The 21,783-nt window shown below is 43.4% G+C and overlaps 2 protein-coding genes across 10 annotated transcripts; both read left to right on the top strand.

Moving 5' to 3' along the window:
• Window positions 1-9: 9 nt before the first annotated feature.
• Window positions 10-6,220, top strand: men1 (multiple endocrine neoplasia I). Of its 2 annotated transcripts, none has more exons than XM_084691921.1 (10): window positions 10-263; window positions 913-1,406; window positions 1,506-1,714; window positions 2,128-2,256; window positions 2,474-2,514; window positions 2,652-2,739; window positions 2,983-3,119; window positions 4,209-4,344; window positions 4,560-4,733; window positions 4,897-6,220. In XM_084691921.1, the coding sequence occupies exons 2-10, from the start codon at window positions 971-973 to the stop codon at window positions 5,395-5,397; spliced, it is 1,851 nt and encodes a 616-aa protein (XP_084548047.1). In that variant the 5' UTR covers window positions 10-263; window positions 913-970; the 3' UTR covers window positions 5,398-6,220. The 2 variants fall into 2 exon arrangements, with proteins under 2 accessions (XP_084548047.1, XP_084548046.1); XM_084691920.1 differs by having other exon boundaries at window positions 10-274.
• A 181-nt stretch (window positions 6,221-6,401) lies between these two features.
• On the top strand, window positions 6,402-21,508 carry map4k2 (mitogen-activated protein kinase kinase kinase kinase 2). 8 transcript variants are annotated; one of them, XM_084691412.1, is made up of 32 exons: window positions 6,404-6,771; window positions 9,215-9,272; window positions 9,564-9,654; window positions 9,826-9,890; window positions 11,916-11,971; window positions 12,714-12,761; window positions 12,880-12,922; window positions 13,030-13,102; window positions 13,383-13,514; window positions 13,717-13,779; window positions 13,882-13,963; window positions 14,176-14,286; window positions 14,513-14,591; window positions 15,425-15,483; window positions 15,586-15,638; window positions 16,035-16,073; window positions 16,561-16,594; window positions 16,682-16,841; window positions 17,111-17,283; window positions 17,784-17,825; window positions 18,099-18,183; window positions 18,273-18,352; window positions 18,481-18,541; window positions 18,806-18,923; window positions 19,017-19,064; window positions 19,168-19,237; window positions 19,396-19,579; window positions 19,748-19,816; window positions 19,898-19,984; window positions 20,088-20,158; window positions 20,283-20,338; window positions 20,467-21,508. In XM_084691412.1, the coding sequence occupies exons 1-32, from the start codon at window positions 6,679-6,681 to the stop codon at window positions 20,552-20,554; spliced, it is 2,571 nt and encodes an 856-aa protein (XP_084547538.1). In that variant the 5' UTR covers window positions 6,404-6,678; the 3' UTR covers window positions 20,555-21,508. The 8 variants fall into 8 exon arrangements, 7 of the variants coding, with proteins under 7 accessions (XP_084547538.1, XP_084547534.1, XP_084547533.1 ...); XM_084691408.1 differs by having other exon boundaries at window positions 6,408-6,771; window positions 15,589-15,638; window positions 19,017-19,075; window positions 19,168-19,271; XM_084691407.1 differs by having other exon boundaries at window positions 6,408-6,771; window positions 19,017-19,075; window positions 19,168-19,271.
• Window positions 21,509-21,783: the final 275 nt, after the last annotated feature.

Genomic DNA, 21,783 nt, shown 5'->3' with positions numbered 1-21,783 from the left:
AAACTACATTTCCACAAATGCATCTGTTCACAAGACAGCAGACACAACGAGGCTTGTTGTAAAGTGTTCAACACTTGAATGGGTTTGTTAACTTGAGGCCACAGGGATGGTTGCCATCCTACTTAAAGGCCCGGCGTGTCTGTTGTAGATCTGTGAAAACGCATGCGTTGCTCGAGTTGTGTTGCATGTGACCTCCTCTCTAACAGTCATCATTGAACTGCGCGGCAAAAGAAAGGCACAAACAAAAACATGTGGGTGCAGCTGTAAGTGAGTGGTGCGTATTCAATTTATAAGGAAATGTGAATTTACTCTGTTAACGGAGTAGAACGCTTTTAATGTGTACTTTATGGTGTATCAGTCATTCATATGATGGTGTAATAGCTAGCTAGCTAACTTAGCCTACGTTAGCGGGCAATTAGCTTCTAGCTATCTAGCATACTAGCCTATTACAAAGCTTTATTTGCTGTATAACTAGCTAGCTCTAATTGAATGTGTCTGAATCTGTGAATATGCACGTCTAGTATTGTCAAAGCGAACTAGATATTCCATAATTGTATAATTATATTATTTATTTTGCGAGTAGAATTGACACGTTGTTGCCACGAAAAGACAATTCAAGCAAGCTACTGCTAGGTAGCTAGCTAATTACAGAATAGTCTTGAAAGCTATGGCGTGATTTTTATCACGGACATTGATATGTATTTATTTTCCCCATCTGTGAACTCGTTTTATATACTTGACGTCAGCGGTCGCTGGACAGGCAAGTGCCACTCCCACCCCGCCACAGGCTCTATCATGTTATACAGCTCGTTCTCGTTGGAGCTAGGTCAGGTAGCAGGATCCAAGTCTGGCTGGTTAAACTATTAATTTCATTATAATATAGCTAATACTGATGTTTATGTTTTTATCTAGTCTATATGACATCTCTCCAGCCAGTTGAATGACTGCGAGCTGTGTCTGAACGGATAACATGGGGCTACACTCTGCTCAAAAGAAACACTTCCCGCTGCGTGGGGTCGAAGGGGTGGTCCAGTTGTTCGATGCTGAGCTTAAGAAGTCCGAACCAGACATGGCGCTACTGTCCCTGGTGCTGGGTTTTGTTGAACACTTCCTGGCTGTGAACAGGGTGATACCAATAAATGTTCCTGGTGTCCGGTTTGAACCATTGGAGCCCGACTGTCCAAACTCCTGCTTCCCCACGGTGGAGCTGGGCATGGTCTCAGCCTTGCATGAACGCTTCACAGCCCAAATCCGGGGGGCAGTGGACCTGTCCCAGTACCGGAGGCCTCCTGGCGGCTCCAGTAGAGAACTGGTTAAGAAGGTGTCAGACGTGATCTGGAACAGTCTCAGTCGCTCCTACTTCAAGGACCGTGCCCACATCCAGTCCCTCTTCAGCCTCATCACTGGTACGAGTCAACTGGAAGAGATACTAGACACTGAAGTTTCCCTGTTTTCAATATAGGGTGTGGCTTCAACTAACTCAAAGCAAATGATATTTTAATCAGGCACTAAGTTGGACAGCTCAGGTGTGGCGTTTGCAGTGGTGGCAGCCTGCCAGGTGCTGGGACTGAAGGATGTCCACCTGGCGCTGTCCGAGGACCACGCCTGGGTGATCTTTGGGAAGAACGGAGAGGAGACGGCAGAAGTGACCTGGCACGGGAAGGGCAACGAGGACCGGCGAGGACAGACTGTCAGCGGAGGAGTCAGTGAGAGGGTGAGACACTGCCCAGCCTGGAGGGAGGAGGGTGTTGGCTCCTACAATGTTAGCTAACAGAGCAACTGGATTGACAGGGAGCACAATATGACTGATGTCTGCTACATTAATGGTAGTTGGTTACTATGGGTGGGAATGTTTTGGTACCTCACAATTCAAATCAATTCTTGGGGTCACGATTCAATAACATTTTTATTTTTATTTTTTTATTGCATTTGTGAATCGCTAGAAGACTGAATCGCGATTTAAATGTGATTTGATTTTCCCCCCACCTTTATTGGTTACCTCCTACGACGTGAAGCATTCAATGCGAAACCATCTAGATGTGCTTTCTTTGGTTCTTTTTCTCGTAATTGTGTAAATACAATTCAAAAATGCTGATTGTCAAACTGTTTTCCTCATTCCTCCCTAAGAGCTGGCTGTACCTCAAGGGTTCCTACATGAAGTGCAACAGGAACATGGAAGTGGCCTTCATGGTGTGTGCCATCAACCCTTCTCTGGACCTGCACACAGACAGCTCTGAGCTGTTGCAACTTCAACAAGTAAGATCTCTCTCACGCACACACACACACTTAAATTGGGAGTACTAAACTACATGCATTTCAAAAGGGAAGCAATCATGCACCTGTTGGCATCAAAAGCTATCTATCTGTGTTTAACTCATCAAAGTCTTTCTTTGTAATGCGCTCAGTCTGATCTGCTGTTATTTCCCGTCCAATTTTCTCTCCCTTTCATCTGTTTCTCTGAAACGGCGCACAGAGGCTCCTTTGGCTGCTGTACGATCGAGGAGACCTGGAGAGGTGAGATGACTGACACCGAATCCAAAGCTCTCCTAAAACGTAGACAAAAACGAATCTGAGTCACAGTTTGCTGCACTGGATATCAGTGTTCCCTTCTGCTCCTCCAACTGAGCAGTTCCTTCCCTCTTATGTTTCAGGTATCCCATGGCCATGGGCACCCTGGCAGACCTGGAAGACCAGGAGCCTATACCTGGCAAAGAGAGCCCCTTTGCCATCCACCTCAAAGTGAGTGTGTTGTTGCAGTGTCCTCAGGTCAAAAATCCGACACCAGACCATTCCATCAGAATCAGAATTGGTGTTTATTTGCCATGAAAGTTTGCACAGACAAGGTATTTACTTTGGCAGGAGAGTCTACTTAGGCAGCCATTTTCGCTTATTAATTATTTTATTTTTTTCAAGAAAAAAAAAGTAAGATCCATGAGTAAGATATCATTGTGACTCTTGTTTTTGTATTCCTCTGCTTTTAAGGCTGTGAACTCCGCAAAGAAGTACTACAACAACGAGCACATTTACCCGTTCATGTACCTGGCAGGCTACCACTACCGTCACCGGGAGGTCCGGGAGGCACTGGGCTCCTGGGCCGAGGCTGCCTCTGTCATGCAGGAGTGAGTCAGCAGTCTCCACATTAAGCTGGGTTCTTTACCTCTGCGCACTACAAATACTTACATTTATTTCACATCAACACAAATTAATATTATAGACAATATCCTGTTTAGGAAACCACATGCTCGTGGTTATATCCAGGGACAGATGGAATGGTAGTTGACTACTGGTTTTCACAGATGCCATATGTAAATTCTGCTCAGTTGTAGTTTCATCAGAGTAACAGTAGAGGTCAGACTCACAGCTTAAATGCTGTTTAAACTGCGACCATGCAATGTGATAATGCATAACGTTCCACGTCCATTGTCAGTCCCTGGTCATTGTTTGTTATGCCTCAAATCAGATACAAATATATGTGAAATTATAATTTCATGGCTCCTTGTGGCTCTTACACATTCACAAGTATCCCTGGAGGAACTGTGTGTATGACAAGTGAAGCTCTGTCACATGTGTGAGTGTGCGTGCAAGCACAAACAGAGGGTTTGTAGCCTAGTATCAATGTCTCCCGTCCGGGCAGGAAACCTCCCTCCGTCTCCCAACCCTGGCTCTTCTCCTTGGGGGACCGTAAACCTGCACTTTCCTCCCACTTAAACATACACTTCATCTGGCTTTCTGGCAGTCTGCCCTGGGGGCTAAAAATACACCCCAGAGCGGAGCAACGTGGAGAAGGCCATCCCTCTGTCATCTTCATGGGGGATGTGAGCTGGGGGAACGCCCTGAGCTTTGGCGCATCCCTCTACCTCTGCTCTGCTTCCCTTTCCCCTCTGCCTCTTCCTGGCCCTCCATTGTTCTTCAGGATCAGCACCCTCCCATTCTCTCTTGTGAAAGGGATATTAAGGGTGAAATACCAACATTTGGGGACTGGGTACATTCCGTGATTTGCGTGTTTGCGTACTAATAAAGTAATGCAGTATTCCACTCTCTCGCTAACCTCAGATCCATGCAGAAGAATGTTACTCAGACTTTGAAGACCCATCACAAATGGTGGCTATAGCCAATATAAAAAAAACATTGAAACTAGTTTTCAATGCCTTCCAGTTCATCATTTCTTGGTCTGTTTCTAATCTTAGTCCGTGCTTCCCTCTCCCCAGCTACAACTATTTCAGGGAGGATGAGGAGATCTACAAGGAGTTTTTTGACATCGCCAATGACGTCATCCCCACCTTGCTGAAGGAAACAGCCGCTGCTGCTGAAAATGGAGGGGAGGGGGGTGAGGAATCGGAGAAGGTGACTGGAACTGTTCTAGCAGGGTGGTGTTTTGGCTGCTGTTCTTTCCTCTTAATCTCCTCTACCTTCCGATAATGAGATCTCATCCCAGTTCGTGTTTTGCATTATGATGTATGAACTCCCGTTTTAATTTAATCTACTCATTGGATTATATTACTTTACATAACACATATTCAGTTGTGTGTCTGTCTGAAGTTCTCCTGATCTTTGCTCAGGACCAGCCCAAGCAGGCTGATGCTCTCTCGGCCCTCCAAGACCCAGAATGCTTTGCTCACCTGCTGCGTTTCTACGATGGCATCTGCAAGTGGGAGGAGGGGAGCCCTACCCCTGTCCTGCACGTGGGCTGGGCCACCTACCTGGTCCAGTCCCTTAGCCGCTTCGATGCTCAGGTACAAACGTGCTGCTGCCCCTTAAAGGTGCTGTCTGGGTCCATGTGCAGACACACACACACTATATCTTTTCCTCACGCACAAACAGACACCGCCTCTGAAATCATGTATCAATCATCTGTTGTGGTATTTTACTTCAAGCTCCTTGTCCACCTCCCTCCAGATCCGTCAGAAGGTGACCATCATCACCAAAGAGCCCGAGGCCCAGGACGATGACGACCAGTCCAGCGATGACCCGCGAGAGGGCCGGAGACGAGGCCCACGGCGGGAGTCCAAACTGGAGGAACAGAGCCTCCCACCCCCCCAGACCTCCAGCCCACCCATCCAACCCCCCGGCCAGCCTAAAAAGGTGGGAGGCGAGGGCGGAGGGCGCCGCCGCTCCTCCCAGGGTCTCCGAGGCGGGGAGTCCGAAGCCAAGGCCAAGTCTCCCAGCCCGGCGCCCCCCTCACCCCCCCAGGTGCCCCAAGCAGGAGGCCCCGTGGTGGCCTTCCAGAGCGAGAAGATGAAGGGGATGAAGGAGCTGCTGTCTGCGGCCAAGGTGAACTCGAGCGCCATCAAGCTGCAGCTGACCGCCCAGTCACAGGTGCAGATGAAGAGACAGAAGAGTACGCCGTCAGGAGACTATACCATGTCCTTCATGAAGCGCCAGCGCAAATCACTTTAGACTGGGTGGCCAGGGGACGAGACAGAGACTAATAGGAGTTTGGTTGTACTGTGAGAGACGACACAGGTGAAAACTGCTTACACTTTGCTCAGATTCAGAAATATCTTTTTGTCGTTGTTCATCCAGAGGTTTTTCTACTTGCAATCATATCATATAAGCTCACAGCATTGATAAGAATAAAATAGTTCCTTTTGGACTTGTTTATTAAAGTTCTGTTAGTGTAATATCATGTATTGAGCCTAAAGTCAGGTGACTGACGGTTTTATTTAATAGTTTGATTAAATAATGATTGTAACAACTTTGTGATTTAGCACTAGTGTATGGTTTATCAAAGGCAGTGATACACTGTTCAATGCTTACACTTTGTGTTGATCTAAAGGGCAATACACACAATTTTTGCTCCCATATGTAAAAGTTTCATAAGCCAAAGTATGGGTGTATTCATTTCAAAACCGGCGTCACACAAATCAACAAATCACATTGTACCACACTTATAACCCGTAAATTATTTAATTTTTATTTTCCATCTTATTTTTCATTTGTTTCATTGACTGAAGCTTTTGAAAGGGAATGAGTCAGCTTTTCAGTGGCTCACCTCCTGCTATGTGTTGCCTTACATCGCCTTCTGTTTTCATAATTTAAGTGGCCTTTAGTTTCGAGAATATCCGGGGCTATATGCGACTTTGAAGTATTTCTACTGACTAGAGAAGTGACCAGGAAGACCATGCACTGTAAAATGGGGTTTCTGTAGTGCCCCTGTAATATAGTATTGCTTTATGACTTGTGCTTTTTATCTGCTGAAAATAAACAAGTTAAAATGTTATTGTACAGTAGTACTAGTCTTTGTTGTACTAAATATGAGCGGCTAATGAACTATCAACATTGTTGCTGAACAGCTGTGACATTGTAGCCCAGGTGTATTGATACACACAGGTGGCTGGGCTGCCCTAGTAGCCTATACGATCTCTATTTCTCGCTCATGCGCAAATATTCCAAGACTGGAATGGTTACATATTGCACTCTTGGTCTGGCTTTTGCAAAGAGGAGTAGCCTACTATGCAGGTTTGGAAAGAAGAGGGGAATTGTGTCTGGCTAAAGGATCGTTATTCCGATATCTTGTCAACTTGAATTAGTTTCATTTGTTTAGTCAGATTACAGACTCGGGTAGCTGAACGAGTCGCCTACGCGCCACAGTCACGTTCAGTGGTTGGTTTGTTGTAGCCTGTAGTACTGTATCTATCATGCGTAAATAAGAAGCGTGAGAGACACCAGTCTTTAAACATGGACACGATTGGAGTATCTTTTTTGGACCCGTTAGATGATTATGAATTAATTCATCGTATTGGGTGTGGCACTTACGGAGATGTGTTCAAGGTGAGTGTGAAAATTAGCCTAATTATAACCTGATCAAATTGACGTATAATTGTGCTAACTGCTAATTGTTTTAGTTTTCGTCTGCGTTTTAGTTTGGGGATGTTAACTAACATAGCTATACACATTTTATGTATTGTTGTGCATTTTATGAAGTTGAACGAGAGATTTTGTTATGGATAAAGGGATGTCATTTATACCCTCATTTGAGTCATGCTAATAACACAGATGTCACAAGAGATGGGAGAATAAATAATGTTTTGTCGTATTGCGCGCGCTTCTTCTGCTCGTCCCCCGTATGACCGCTACCTGAAATTGAAATATGCGGGTGCAAGAAAGAACAACATGTTGCCCCACAGCCTTCAATCTAATTTATCATCAACAGGTATTAATTTGGACAGTACTGGATTATTTATCAGTTGTCAAATAAACATTTATTAGGTCATTAAATAATCACTGCACCGCACTGTATTTAAGATAGGCTATATTATATAATTTACACTGCAAAGGCAGAGATTAAGTTTCAGGGATGCAATCGTGCTTTATTTTGATCTGATGTTGGGGGGCTACGGTGTGCACACTTCCTGAAACCAACCTGCAACCAACGTGCATCCTGCTCTAGAAACGCAGGAGTTGATAGTTGATGTTTGCGACCCCCCACAACCCCTTCCACCACCTGCCTGATTGTTTTCATAGTATCTCAGAAATGCCCGCACACACAATAAGTCAATAACATAATAATTTATTAATAATAAAAAACATTTTATTTTATCACAGACACAAGTAAACAAGGAACTAACATATTGTTTTTCTTATATAAAAAACAGACAGCATATTTTCCATATGGCTGCCTGGTGTGCACTGAATAGGGAAACTGTACTATCTTTCAGACAATGATCCATTATACCGTCCCACTGCCTCTCTCCTCCACTGTTCTCCAGTGTTCTCCTCCAACCTTAGTGGAGCTAGCTGTCTGCAAACCACCATGGGTCAAACCACTCGGCATGTGATTCAGTGGGTTTCAACATAAAGAGTCATAGGAAGCCCTCTGCCTCCCAGCCCATAATTACCTGGAGTGGTAATTTAAATACAGAACAAGGGTCCATAGTCAAGCAGACAGGGTTTCATTTCAAAGCCCCTACAAGGGATTGGTATTATTGTCAGACACTATGACATGCAGAATGCTATGAGTAATGGGGTATCGTGACATGCTCTTTGGCCTGTATGAACACAGAGGCACCCACACTTACACACAAGCAGCGGTACAAAATATTGAGCAGTCATTCCTGTCAAGTTGTGGGTCAACGGTAATATTTATTTTGAGGTTACAACACAGCAATGAACAGATCTCCTGTAGGGAATGTTGTTAGTTAATAAATAAGAATCAAGGCCTGTTGCAGCATAACTCTACAATGATCACATGGGGAAATGACACATGGTTCTAATTCCATTGTGAGGTCTGATTAAATCCCTTTTTCTGGAAGAGAGAGAACTTGGATAAAAAATGACTAAGAGTCCTTTTTCAGCTTCCATTGTCCATAACTCCAAACATTGTTATTTCAGGCTGTAAAACCTTTCAGTGACATAACTGTCACTTTAGTCACAGGAAGCCCTGTGGTATAACAGGAAAACAACAGGAAGTTGGTGTAAACGTTTCAGGTTTTCTCTTGGGATCCTGACATCCCATTGGTTGCTACTTTGGTTGTTGTGGATAGAAAATAGGGATTAAGTTCTCCAAAGAACATCCCTTCCATGCTGGATGTTTCTGGAAGAAAGGCAGTAGAATATCTTTGGAAGATAAAATGGGGGAAATGATGACCATAGGCCAGAGTTTTGTCACTGGTAGAAGGGGAATTTTCCTTAATTGTTCTTATGTAACATTGTGGCTTTGGGCTGATTTTGGTGCTTTCATTGTAGGTTTGAAACCAAGCAGGGAGGTTTTCCCTGCATGGTCAGGCATGAGTCACAAGTTCTAGTTTCTACTCACGACACTAACTGACCAAATTCTGTGAATGTCTGAGCTAAGTTAACTCCTTCTCAGCTCCTTGCCTTCTGTTGTGAGATCAAGGTGAGTAATCTTGGATCCTTTGTCATCAAGATGGCTGACTAAGTGTCCTGCACTGATGCAGGGCTACAGGACAGCCCTCCAAGCCAGGAGGCCATTGCCTCTCAAATCCATACAGGATATTAGATTATCGTCCAGAAAGGAATCAGAAGAAATACTGTGATGGTATCAACATTTAGGACAGTTCACTACAGGTTGGAAAGAGTCTTCAGCGGGTCAGCATGGCATTCGATCAGAAATATTGATTGTCGTTGGTGTTCCAGTGCAGTACAATGGAGGTTCCCTGCCACATCTCTCTGAGTGTCCACTCTCACCGAGCCCTGTGGTGACTCTTCAGAACAGAGTTCACACATCACAGCTGATGACAATCTTCCCTTTCAGGCTCGTAACATCAGGACCAGTGAAATGACTGCCATCAAAATCGTGAAGCTAGACCCTGGTATGTTTGGCAAGAGTCTAGCCTCTTGCCATAACGTGACATTTATGCAGTGTGTAACAAAAATACATAATTCATGACCTTTGTATGCATCTGATATTCTTCACTTTCTATCTATAAAACTTTTCTCATTCTTAGATTGTTCTTGTGCTATATTGCTATAGTTGTACAATTGTTGCTACTATGTAGCTGTTGCTTGCCAGACTGACCTTTTATTGCACTGTGCACATGACCATAAATCTCTTAAATTATTTTATCTGCCTGTCTCTAATTGGACAATTTAACTGTGTTCAGGCGATGACATCACATCGATCCAGCAAGAGATCACCATGATGAAGGAGTGCAAGCACAAGAACATTGTGGCCTATTTTGGCAGCTATCACAGGTGCCAATTTATTACTTTATTATAATTGAGAATTCCAAACACATTTTATACCCGAGAACATTTTCACTGAAAGGGTTGAGAAATCCTTCTCTTGCCAGATTAAACATTGCGGAAGTCAATCAAACTGTCAGTCAAACACACTGATAAAATAAATGTGTATTTCATTTCCAGAAATACCAAGTTGTGGATATGTATGGAGTACTGTGGAGGTGGATCCCTCCAAGATATCTACCATGGTACCGTACACAACACAATGCCTGTTGTTGTATTGTTCTACTATCTCTCTTGTACTATTATATCTCACTTTATTTGTTTATTTTTTTATTTTGGCTTTTGTTACTATTTATATAGCTTTTTATTTGTACTTTCTATTTTGCTCTTTGGTCTTTATTTATTATTTATATCTAGTTATTTATTATTTAGTTCATTTTATTTCTTTGTTCATTTATCACTCATATATTAGTTTGTTTATTTTGTTTGCTGTTTTGTCACTTTTGGTTTGTGTTTGTCTATTTATTTATTTGTCTGTTTGTTTGTTTGTTTGTTTGTTTGTTTGTTTGTTTGTTTGTTGTTGTTTATTTTTTTTATCATTCTATTCTATACTAATTTATTTATATTTGACTGTTATTTATTTATTTATTTATTTATCTATCTATTTATTTATTTATTCATTTATTGATTCAACTATTTATCGTCTTTGTTCTTGTTCTCTCTGTTGTTTGTTATTTATTTATCTATCTATTCATTTATTTATTTATTTATTTATTTATTTATTTATTTATTTATTTATTTATTTATTTATTTGTTTGTGTGTGTGTGTGTGTGTGTGTGTGTGTGCGTGTGTGTGTGTGCGTATCTATCTATCTCTCTCTTTGTTTGTTTGTTTGTTGTTGTTTGTTTGTTTGTTTGTTTGTTTGTTTGGTTCTCTCTGTCTATCGTTACATATATATATATATGTGTTTGTTTGTTGTTGTATTTGTTTGTTTGTCTTGGTTCTGTTGTCGCTTTCTTGTTGCTGTTATCGTTCTTTGCTCTGTATCTATCTATTGACTATTCAATTATCCTGTATTTATTGATTGTTCTGTGTATATATACTCTTTTGTTTGTACTCAACTATTTATTTATTTGTTTGTTTGTTTGTTTGTTTGTTTGTTTGTTGTTTGTCTGTCTGTTTGTGTGTTGTTTGGTATTTGTCTGTATGTATATATATATATATATATATACATATATATATATATATATATATATATATTTGGTTCTTTGTATATATATATATATATATATATATATATATAGTTTGTTGTGGTGGGCAGCAGCCACTCCAACCTGGCTGTGCCTGGTGCCTAACAGGATTTTGCTCATAACGGCCAATTAACTCTGGGTGTGTGCCTAACTAGTATTCGGGTTCATTCCATTCCATTCCATTCCATTCCATTCCATTCCATTCCATTCCATTCCATTCCATTCCATTCCATTCCATTCCATTCCATTCCATTCCATTCCATTCCATTCCATTCCATTCCATTCCATTCCATTCCATTCCATTCCATTCCATTCCATTCCATTCCATTCCATTCCATTCCATTCCATTCCATTCCATTCCATTCCATTCCATTCCATTCGGGTTGATGATGATTCCATTCCGTTCAACATTCCATTCCATTCCATCTGTTCAATTCCTAACGTCGTGAACCTGACGTCCTAACTCCTCTGACCTGGTTGATCACGTCTGACCATAGCAACGCCTGACCGTCGTCTTCTGATGATCATGCCGTCGTGGATGACCTCCTGCCTCCTGACGACCTCGCGTCGTGTTCGAGTCCTGATGACACTTCATCATCCTCGCATCCATTCTGGTATATATATATATATATATATATATACATATATATATATATATATATATATATATATATATATATATATATATATATATATATATATATATATATATATATATATATATATATATATATTCATCTATCTATCATCTATCTATTTATATATATATATATATATATATATATATACATATATATAACTATCTATCTATCTAACTAACTATCTATCTATCTCTCTCTTTGGCTTTACTCCTTGGCAATGAATACCTGGTTTATATGTAGTATTAATAAGGGGGTGGCGGGGGGGGGGGGGGGGAGTAGAGGGTGTGGGCGACAGGGGTGAAGGTTGGGGGTCTCTTTCTGTCTCGTTGTGTCTCACGTGTGTGTCTCCCTGATCACAGTGCTTTGGTCTCTCCTTAGTGACCGGCCCACTGAAGGAGAAACAGATAGCCTACGTCTGCAGGGAAACCCTCCAGGTGAGACTGCCCTTCTGTGGTCTCTCACCCTCCAGGTGAGACTGCCCTTTTGTGGTCTCTCACCCTCCAGGTGAGACTGCCCTTCTGTGGTCTCTCTGCCTGTGAGAGCTGCCGGCTGAGATATCAACTCACCCGGGTTGCCGATTTGCCCACGACTCTTGTTCACAGCACAGTGCATCAAATGCAAAACCAACAGAATGCATACTAAACTAAGGATACATTGACAATAGCTTGTATTCTACCAATAACACAGATGAGGGTGTGAATTGCGTTTCTGACCACAGAACAGCAAGGCAGTATTTGTCTTGGCCGCAGTGTTAAAATCGGACCAATTGAAAAAGCTTGCAGTGTCACCTATTTCCATGATGTTAGCAACTTTGATAATAATATAAGACTTTATTTATATAGCACATTTCATACAAGAATTGCAGCTCAAGGTGCTTTACATAAAATCAATTAAAAACAATAATACAGGTGACAAAAGTAATTATTAAAATAGCAAACAGTAATATAACTAATAAAAGTAGTAAAACCCTTCTGAGATAAAATTAGTTAAATGCTTTGGTAAAAAGGTAGGTTTTAAGCTGTCTTTAAAAAATGTCTACCGTGTTTGCTTTGCAAATATTTATGGGTAATTTGTTCTGTCAGTTTTCCTTTCATTTTTTGTAAACTGACTGTGATATTCAGAATTACGTGAGCAAATGTTGATGTAGAGATGATGGACTTGGCTTTTTTTCCCCAGGGCTTGTATCATCTCCATGAGACAAGTAAAATGCATAGAGACATAAAGGTAGGCTTATTATTAATTATGCTGCCGTATAATTATGATGGCTACAGTGCTTGGTAAACGTGCTGAATGTTATTGCCCTGTATGTTCACGTGTGTGTGTACCTGTGTATTCACCATAGGGAGCTAACATACTTCTCACTGAACGTGGAGACGTCAAACTGGGTCAGTAAGAATCTATACCGTCCAGCCTTTACACACACACACACCGGTGCATTTCTGATACATGTTTGATTCTACCATCCTGTATTTATTTTTGTGTCTCCCTGCAGCGGATTTTGGAGTGGCAGCAGAGATCAGTGCTTCAGTGGCCAAGAGGAAGTCTTTCATAGGAACTCCCTACTGGTGAGATAACTAGATCCAAATCATGACCTCCAAATGTAACTGACTCACTGAAAACACACACTTTGTGTTTTTCTCTTGCACACACTAATCCCCTGCATAACTCTCTTTTCTAGACAGATATTTGGTATCTTCTCTGTCAGCTTCTCCTTTTCAGGACATAACCGCAAGTCATGATTGTTTTCCTGAGAAATGCGGTGCCGCCATCTTTTCCACCCCTTCTCCGTCTCTGTGCTCAGTCCGGTGCCTGGTAGTCAGACTGGTGTTGTTCCCTGTGTCTCAGGATGGCCCCAGAGGTGGCGGCGGTAGAGAAGAAGGGAGGGTACAACCATCTGTGTGACATCTGGGCCGTAGGCATCACAGCCATGGAGCTGGCCGAGCTGCAGCCGCCCATGTTTGACCTTCACCCCATGCGGTGAGAAACGAGGCAGACACACACACAGAGACAAAGACTGGCTCTAAATCTGTCAGCTCATGCATTTGAAACAAGGGCGGAAAAGACAGAGACTGTGGGAGCTATAGAGACTCGTGTTGGGGTATTATTATAGTTATAAAAATATTGGTAATGAATGATTTTTTTTATTGCACTGTTTGACGTGTGCTTTCTGCTTTTCCAGAGCCCTGATGTTGATGTCCAAAAGCAGCTTTCAGCCTCCCAGGCTCAAGGACAAGGCAAAGTGGTAAGACGAACAACAAGATAACCCCCACGTTTTTCCGACCATCTGATTGAAATCTCCCCCAATAATGACATCATCACTGTCATCCGCCGTCTCACTTTCCAGGTCTGCGGGATTCCAGAGCTTCGTGAAGATGGCTCTTATTAAGAATCCTCGCAAGAGGCCTTCAGCAGAGACTCTACTCCAGGTAGTACCCAGTCTCCCTCTGCAGAGACTTGTGATGGGGCACAGATCAAAGACCACCTGTACTCTCTTTAAAACCTCGACTTGGGAACTCCTGCTACTAACCGGGAGCGGGAACTGAAGACAGGTCGAGGTAGATGTATTGCAGATGTTGGGTTGCAGAGGTCATGAACCTGTCCCCCCGGTCCGCCCCGCCCCCCCCCCTTTCCTCCACAGCATCCGTTTGTGACCCAGCTGTTGACACGTAACCTGGCGATAGAGCTGCTGGACATGGCTAACAACCCCGACCTTCACTCCTCCCACAGCATGGTGGACAGCGAGCTGGAGGTGAGACTCAACTCTGGCTTCGTGGCTGACTGGGTGGCCGGCCGGCTGGGTGACTCGATGGATGGATGGATGGATGGATAGATGAATGTATGCCTGATGGACTTTCTGGAGGGTCAGTTTCTGAGTGAGTGACCAACTGACCAGGCAGTTGTCGCCAAGGTGACTTTGGAGCCGTGGTAATCGTCTGATGGTGTGATTCTATCGTTCATTATCTATCCATCCGTAGATAGGGGACGCCACCCCGGACAAGATCCAGTCAGCTGGGAAACACTTGCCAGTGGAGAGGACCCTCTCTGAGGAGCAGTGTAAGTATTTAGCACACACACACATTGTGTTGGAAGGTTGAGGTCATACCCCCAGCTAAACATCATGCACAGCAGCTCGATGTATGGAAGTGGGGCAGGGGAGGGCCGAGGACAAGGCCCCCGGAGCAGAGGCACACTCTCCAGGGTCCTCACCACAACAAGCCCATTGACGGCCAAGGGGCGGATGAAGTCACCGACCAGCTCCTGGCACACATAGAGGTGGCACTGTCCTGCACACGCACAGGGCAAGGGGCATGTTCTCTCTGCCGTCCTCTGACGTGCCAGTAGCCCACACGCGTGGAGCGAGTCTGGAAGGCCGAGCGCTGGGGAAAGGAGGAGGGGAGGGAGGGAGGGGTGACTGAGGATCTATTGTCAGGAGTCATATCAAAAAACGATTACAGCATTCACTGAGTGTCGCGCTGAGGGACAATGGGGTCACTCTACAACATGGACGCACAGCATGTATTTCGACACGCAACAATGACACGTGGAAACAAATGACAGACATGATTTATGGACAGGATTTTGCGCCATTCAAACGCATCCAAGGGGGACTGGAAGGGGTGCTGTGACTTATCTCTATGGAGACCGAGGGGGATCTGATGTCAGCGGAACTGGAATGTGTGTGTCAGCAGACCTCTGAAGCTGCAGGTTTAGCTCATTATTGATGTTCTGATGTGTGTAGCCTGTGTAATGTGGGCCTGCACGCAATTGTGTGTCGATTCATTATGTAACAATTAAAACCCAATGGAGATTGTACTAGTCTATTCCTCTACTTTACTCTACTACTTTACTTTAACGGTAATAATAATACAAATTGGTGTTTCCTTTAGTTGACCAAGTGAAGTTTGGTCCTCCGTTAAGGAAGGTCACAGAGCCCTACCCGGAGATGGTAAGTGACAGTTATTTCCTGTTTACAAGGAAGATGGCGGTTTGTGAGTGAGTAATGATGATCTGTTGTCGTGGCTGACAATTGCATCGATAATTGTTGCAGCAGAGTTCCTATGACGACGACTGGAGCCTCTCAGGAGACGAAGATGAATCCCCGTAAGTGGTGCATGGTCCACTTCCACTTCCGTTTCCCTTAAATCAGCCACATTTGATGAAGGAAAATCTTTATCTCTGCCACTTTTCATACTTCTCTATGATATAACACATCTAAAAGGAGCATAGGTTAAGGTGGTAGCGGCAAAACATACAAGATCTTGCCAATCTTCCGAGCTGAGCTGCGTGTCTGGTTGAAGACTACCAGATTCAAAACATGGCAACAACCATGCATATTTACAGTCGAGTATTTATCCAGGAGAGCCGTAATACATCACTGAGGGAGCACAGGCCCTGTCCTGTGTTTGTCCCCCTGTGCTGTCACGTGTCGAGTACACAGTCCAGAGGGGCTCATAGCAGCCCCCGTAGTCAGATTAACATCAGGTCTTCCTGTTGCAGGAGCCTGTTGGAATGTGTGGAGCAAGCTCTCCAGCTGAGGTAGGCTGAAAGACTCCATTCCAAGCCCCCTCAAACCCCTAACCCCCCCTCCCGCCAACACTTCCCCTTGTCAAGGACACAATGGAAGTTTGATTACTGGAATGGAGCCATTGTCTGATAAAGTCGGCCTGATGTACTGTAGCGGGCCCTTAGACGCTTACCCATTGGTCCTGTTGTGTGTGTGTGTGTATTTTTACGTTGCTTACTCCAGACTCCTTGCATTGTCCTTATGGATCCCTAACATGACCCTTATGTGCTGGCTCAGCATGTATCCAATACACACGACTTCTTTTACCATTTTATTTTGTTTTTGACCTTGTATTCATGTTGAATCCATTTCATTGGCAAAACCAATGTGGATACGCAAGGTCATGTTGTCTCTACTGACTATATTCACTTTTATCCCATATCTAACAATAACAAAATCTATAAATAACTGTTAAGACTGTTAAATGGAGTATTTCTAACTTAGAACTCTATTTTACAGGAGTTTAACCATCAAAAGAGCGCCATCTATTGATGTAAGTGGGAATAAATGGTCTACGGTTACACATTTTAATCACATTGAAATGATTGACACCATTTTGGGATGATCTGGGGTTCTGCAGGGCGGGAAAGGAGGAAGAAAGAGTGGTCTGTTCAGCCCCACCACCGCCTCGCTGCCCGTGTTTGGCTCTTTCCCTCCCAACATGGAGGACAAGGACCTGACCCTTCGACCTAGCGCCACCCTGGGAGCAGACTCCACCCTCACCCCCGACTCCTCCTCAGGTACTGCACAGCCTCTGCGCAGCGCTCGACCGGCCACAGCAATCCAATAAACGGCATCCGTACACAACAGGCCTCTACTTTAAAGTAGCCAGCGCAGACAGTGATCCTGGTGATGCGGAGTGCTTTTCGTCACTTTCGATTTGGTTGACTTAGTGTTTGTGTTGTTTAACATGCGTGCTAAGATTTCAGCCCATGACATCCTGCATAACCTCCTCAACTGTAGTGTTATCTGTTTGTGTACGGCCCCCTCCTGCCGTGCTCTCTGCCAGGCCTGGCCAGGTGTTCAGCCACTCAGGACATCCGCCAGTGGTGCAGCGACCCCTGTGTCCCTGAGGGGGAGGGCTCACTGGGTGAGAAGAAGTCTGGGGGCGTGACCCCTCCCAAGAGGGACACTCCCCTCTCACCTGAGTGGAGCACCCTGAGGAAGAAGAGGGAGGAGTCTGTGAGTTGACCCCCGTCAGGCTTGTTCCACATGATCCCACTAATTCTCTTGTACGTGTGGACATCTGTACGGGTGGACAGAACAGGTGTAAGAAGCATGGTAGTAGTAGCTCCCTCACATGGCCCCTTTGTGGATAGCTTGGACTCAGAAGCCTATCATTTTAATGCACCTATGCAATTGAGGCAGAAATCCACTAGCGAAGGGAAAAGGTCTTAGGACTTCACTTGGGACAGGGCCCTTTATGCAACTTGGCCTGACTCACAACATATCAATAGTTCCTTATTGACCAATGTGTGTGGGTGGATTGTTAACCTAATAACCTGTTCCAATGACCCAGTTGTATCCCTTTTAAACCGTAGTTTCATAACAAATGGGAAAGGAGAGCTCACTCTCTACAACCAACAAGAATGGGAAGCCCTGCATTTGAATGACCCCGTTTATCCCTTTTTTGTTATGTGTGTGTGTGTGCGTGTGTGTGCGTGTAACCTTTTAAATTATAGAGAGCTGATTGTCATGGACTCCCTCCTACCCCTCAAGTCCATGTAAGTGGAGAGGTCTAACCGCATGCAGCCACAGGGACTTGACCCTTGACCTTTGCTCTGATTACTAACTGCAGAAACATTTGCCAACGCTTACACATATGCACTCAAACAAACATGCAAACAAACACACACACACAGACTGTGCTGTGAATGCTTGAGTGCTGATGGTGGAACGCACATTTCAACCAGACACAGTATAACACCATAGATTAATGACACAACGCCACGTTATAATGCTTCAAGTTCAAATATTTTGGTTTTTCCATGCTGCAGATGGGAGCCTGCTTCTCCAAAGTCTTTAACGGGTGTCCCCTTAAGATCCATTGTGCTGTCGCCTGGATACTGCCTAAGACAAGAGGTAGGACCATAGAGCGAGGTCGAGAGCTGTTGGCATGTAACTATAGACATGAGCGATGCGCTTAATGGTTGTATGGCTGTCTGTTTTAGATCAGTATCTCATTCTGGGGGCAGAGGAAGGAGTTTATACTCTCAACCTCAATGAGCTTCATGAGGACACTCTGGAGAAGGTGGATTTATGCACGTTTACTGTCTAACGTCTAGTTGCTGACGATGCACTTTATTATTTAGTAGTTAACAATGTTGGAAAAGGATGACATTTGTTTCAGTTTTATGACTTTTTCTGTCTTCCCCGCAGTTGCTCCCTCAAAGATGCACCTGGCTTTATGTCATGAATAACGTCTTGATGTCTGTATCAGGTATGGAGTTATTCTGTTTTTAATCAACTATGACAGTCTAATTGGACCGTGCAAACAAACAGAATGTACAGTTTAACAAAATAGTCTTGAGGGGACCCGTTGTTTTGTGAGCATTAGGTGACACCAACCTCAGTGTGACAAAGCTGCTTGAGGATGATTCTAGGCTCTAGAATTCTTGCTTCCGTTATTGAATACTACAGGGTAAATACCTCACTTTTCCTCACTTAACCTCTGTCTATTAACCAACTCTGTGTCCTTTTACAGGAAAGTCGTCCCAGCTGTACTCTCACAGTCTCCCAGCTTTGTTTGAGCAAAGAGGCCACCTGCAGAAGAAACACCTGTCCCTGGGCACCAACCGCCTCACTGACAGGATCAATCCCAGGTACATATCCTTGCTTCCAATGCTTGAATAGGTGCTTGTTTGATGTTTTCTTGCATCTCGGATTCAATAAATACCTCGTTTGCCCCTCTGCAGAAAGTATGCTATATTTGGGAAGATACCAGACACTAAAGGCTGTCGAAGGTGCAGTGTGGGTGAGGAACTGTTTGTCCAGCCGGTGGTTTGATCCCAACCAGCAAGATGGTAGTGATTGCATTTGTCTCTATCTCCCTTTCTCTCTTTCCAGCACGGAACCCATACACAGACAGCACGTTTCTGTGTGGGGCTGTGCCATCAGGATTGGTCCTACTGTTGTGGTATGAGCCCCTTCAGAAGTTCATGCAGCTCAAGGTTTTTATCAATACAATACATCAAATCTGAAAGAGAAACTATCGTTTCTCTTTTTTAAATTTCATGAAACCACCATGCATGATCTGGTACTTGAACTCTGACTTTCTCCATCTCCATCTTTCAGCATATAGCAATTAGCCTCCCAGAATCCCTTCCTATCTTTGAACTCCTGGTCTTAGTGACAGATGAGTTTCCACAGCTGTGCGTAGGGGTAAGAGACTGTACCATCGGCAAGGGGGAGTCGGTAACAAACCAGAAGCTGAAGTTTGAAATTGTAGAGTTGAACGGCACACCTAACTCTCCTCCGGGTGAGTCGACTGGTTAAGATTTCATAAAATGTGTGTTTTGTTGGTGGATCTAGACGTAAGAAAAATACATGATGTTGTTTCATGCAGAGGGATTTATTTTTCTGTGTATAAATGTTGGTTACTATCTCACTCTTTCTCAATGTGTGTGGATGTCTGTTTTGTGGACAGATTATGGGCCTGTTGGAGCAGTGCAAGTTACGCAGCTCGACAGAGATACAGTCCTCATTGCATTAGAAAGTGAGTCTTTAGATTTGATAATATAACATCCTTTCAATGTGTCGATAATCATCCAGTAGTAATTGGACGTTTCCTTCCTAGAAACTGTGAAGATTGTCAACCTACAAGGGCTTCCATCGAAGGAGTTGGCTTCTGAAATGTTCTTTGACTTCCCAATTGAAACACTTGGTAATTATACCAATGATATTGCTCACATTGTGTTTATGTGTATGTGTCAGTAAAGTATCTGCTGTTTATGTAGAGCTTAGGGTGACTTCTCTTCTGTGGATAGTGTGTTTACAGGATAGTGTTCTCGCCTTCTGGAAACATGGTCTCAAAGGGCGTAGTCTTCCTTCAAATGAGGTGATGACCATATTTGGTGTCAGATTCAACTGCTGCATCATTTGAAAGTGTGTTATTTACAGGACTTGTTGCTGTATTGTTGATTTGCATTGGCAGTGAATTATGGTGACGTGTTTGTGTCTAGGTCACGCAGGAGATCACAGATGAAACACGCGTGTTTCGGGTCTTGGGGACAAACAGGTATGCTCGCGCCTTGCCGTCTCGACTTCTATTCCTTTTTTCATCTCTGCATTCTTGCCCTCACAAAAGACCATTCAGTAATTGAACCCTGGAAAACCAGTCTTTCTTTGCCTTTATCTTCTACACAGAGATATTGTCCTACAGAGTACCCCGACTGACGACCCCTTAGCCTCGAGCAACCTGTATATCCTGACTGGCCACGAAAGCAGTTACTGAAAACAAGAAGATGGGGAAAAGAGGAGTAAGAGAAAGACAAGAAGATGGAGGAAGATAAAAAGTCAGTGGATGAAGAACGGATGGAAGCAGCTTATTCTGCTTGACCTACGTGACAGGATCCATTGTTTAAGGTTGTTTCCCTGCCATCTCTGCGAAGTGAAGAAGATGAAGGAGAGAGACAAAAGAACGTACTGTCATGTGACTGTTATGGCTTCACCATAACCTGAACTCACTAACCCCTCTACCTGCAAACAGGAAACAGACTCTGGAATATAGCACAGAGGGAAATGTACTGTGCTGTGTCAGTAAAGACTTGTTGAGAATCCCTATGAAGACTTATAACTCTTTAAGCGCACATGCTACTTTTAACTTATACTGCATCAACCTACATTGTCTCCCCTGATGGTAGTTGGCAGTTGAGATCAACTTAGTGATGATACCTGGTCTAAACTTTTGACTGTTTGCGTATAACAACAGACTTGTTATATAACATATAACAAGAAATGGACACTGTCTGTGAACTAACATGTAGATGCTTTTCAAGCCAGTAATGTGGGGATGCCATTGGTGGCTCTAGCTCTGCTGTTATTAATGTGTATTGTCACATGCTTAATGTGCCATAGTGTTGGAGTGCTAATATATGCTAATATTGAGCTATTTCTGAAATTGAAAGAGCACATCATTTGAATAGTATAATGAATCTTATAGTTTATAATATTGGTTTGCTTTTCTTTTGTTTTGGTCGAGTTAACATCGGAGGGATGGGCTATCATGTAACACTCATCAACCCTGAAAGATACTTGAAAGAAATATGCAATATGCGTATTGGATTTTTAAATTCAGGGTAAGCATATGATGTGGGAATGTATCTTGGAAAGTTTTAAGTATGTACATTGTCATGTCACTTGCTATATAATTGAATAGAAAAAGGTGAAAATAAACATTTACATTTTGGGGGCAGTATTTATTGAGAGCAAACCTTTAAGTTTGATGAACAGATAATAAACTAAAAAGTAATGCTGACCAGATCAAACGTCCAACTATGTTCAAATATACATTTACAGAATGGGTTGGCAAATTGTCACTAACATCGGCATGTAAGGTTGGTCTATTCTGTGAATGCGGCTAAAATAACTTTTTTTTAATGTTATCAATATACAGCATAGTTGTAGAATTCACTTTTAAAATGTAATGGTCTACAAAAAAAGAGCTACAATTCTGTTTTGTGT

The sequence above is a fragment of the Hypomesus nipponensis genome, chromosome 25 (assembly GCF_054491055.1).
Source record: "Hypomesus nipponensis isolate SF chromosome 25, ASM5449105v1, whole genome shotgun sequence".
NCBI lineage: Eukaryota > Metazoa > Chordata > Actinopteri > Osmeriformes > Osmeridae > Hypomesus > Hypomesus nipponensis.
The sequence above is the reverse complement of the archived record's forward strand: the minus strand, read 5'-3'. Positions and strand labels throughout refer to the sequence as shown.

Excerpts from the sequence above, each read along its gene's own strand:
- men1 (XM_084691921.1), top strand. The coding sequence starts at position 971 with ATGGGGCTACACTCTGCTCAAAAGAAACACTTCCCGCTGCGTGGGGTC. Across the intron at positions 2,740-2,982 it reads CCTTTGCCATCCACCTCAAA|GCTGTGAACTCCGCAAAGAA; the intron begins GTGAGTGTGTTG and ends TCTGCTTTTAAG. Across the intron at positions 4,345-4,559 it reads GGGGTGAGGAATCGGAGAAG|GACCAGCCCAAGCAGGCTGA; the intron begins GTGACTGGAACT and ends ATCTTTGCTCAG.
- map4k2 (XM_084691407.1), top strand. The coding sequence starts at position 6,679 with ATGGACACGATTGGAGTATCTTTTTTGGACCCGTTAGATGATTATGAA. Across the intron at positions 13,515-13,716 it reads TTTGACCTTCACCCCATGCG|AGCCCTGATGTTGATGTCCA; the intron begins GTGAGAAACGAG and ends CTGCTTTTCCAG. Across the intron at positions 15,484-15,585 it reads CAGAGCCCTACCCGGAGATG|CAGAGTTCCTATGACGACGA; the intron begins GTAAGTGACAGT and ends TAATTGTTGCAG.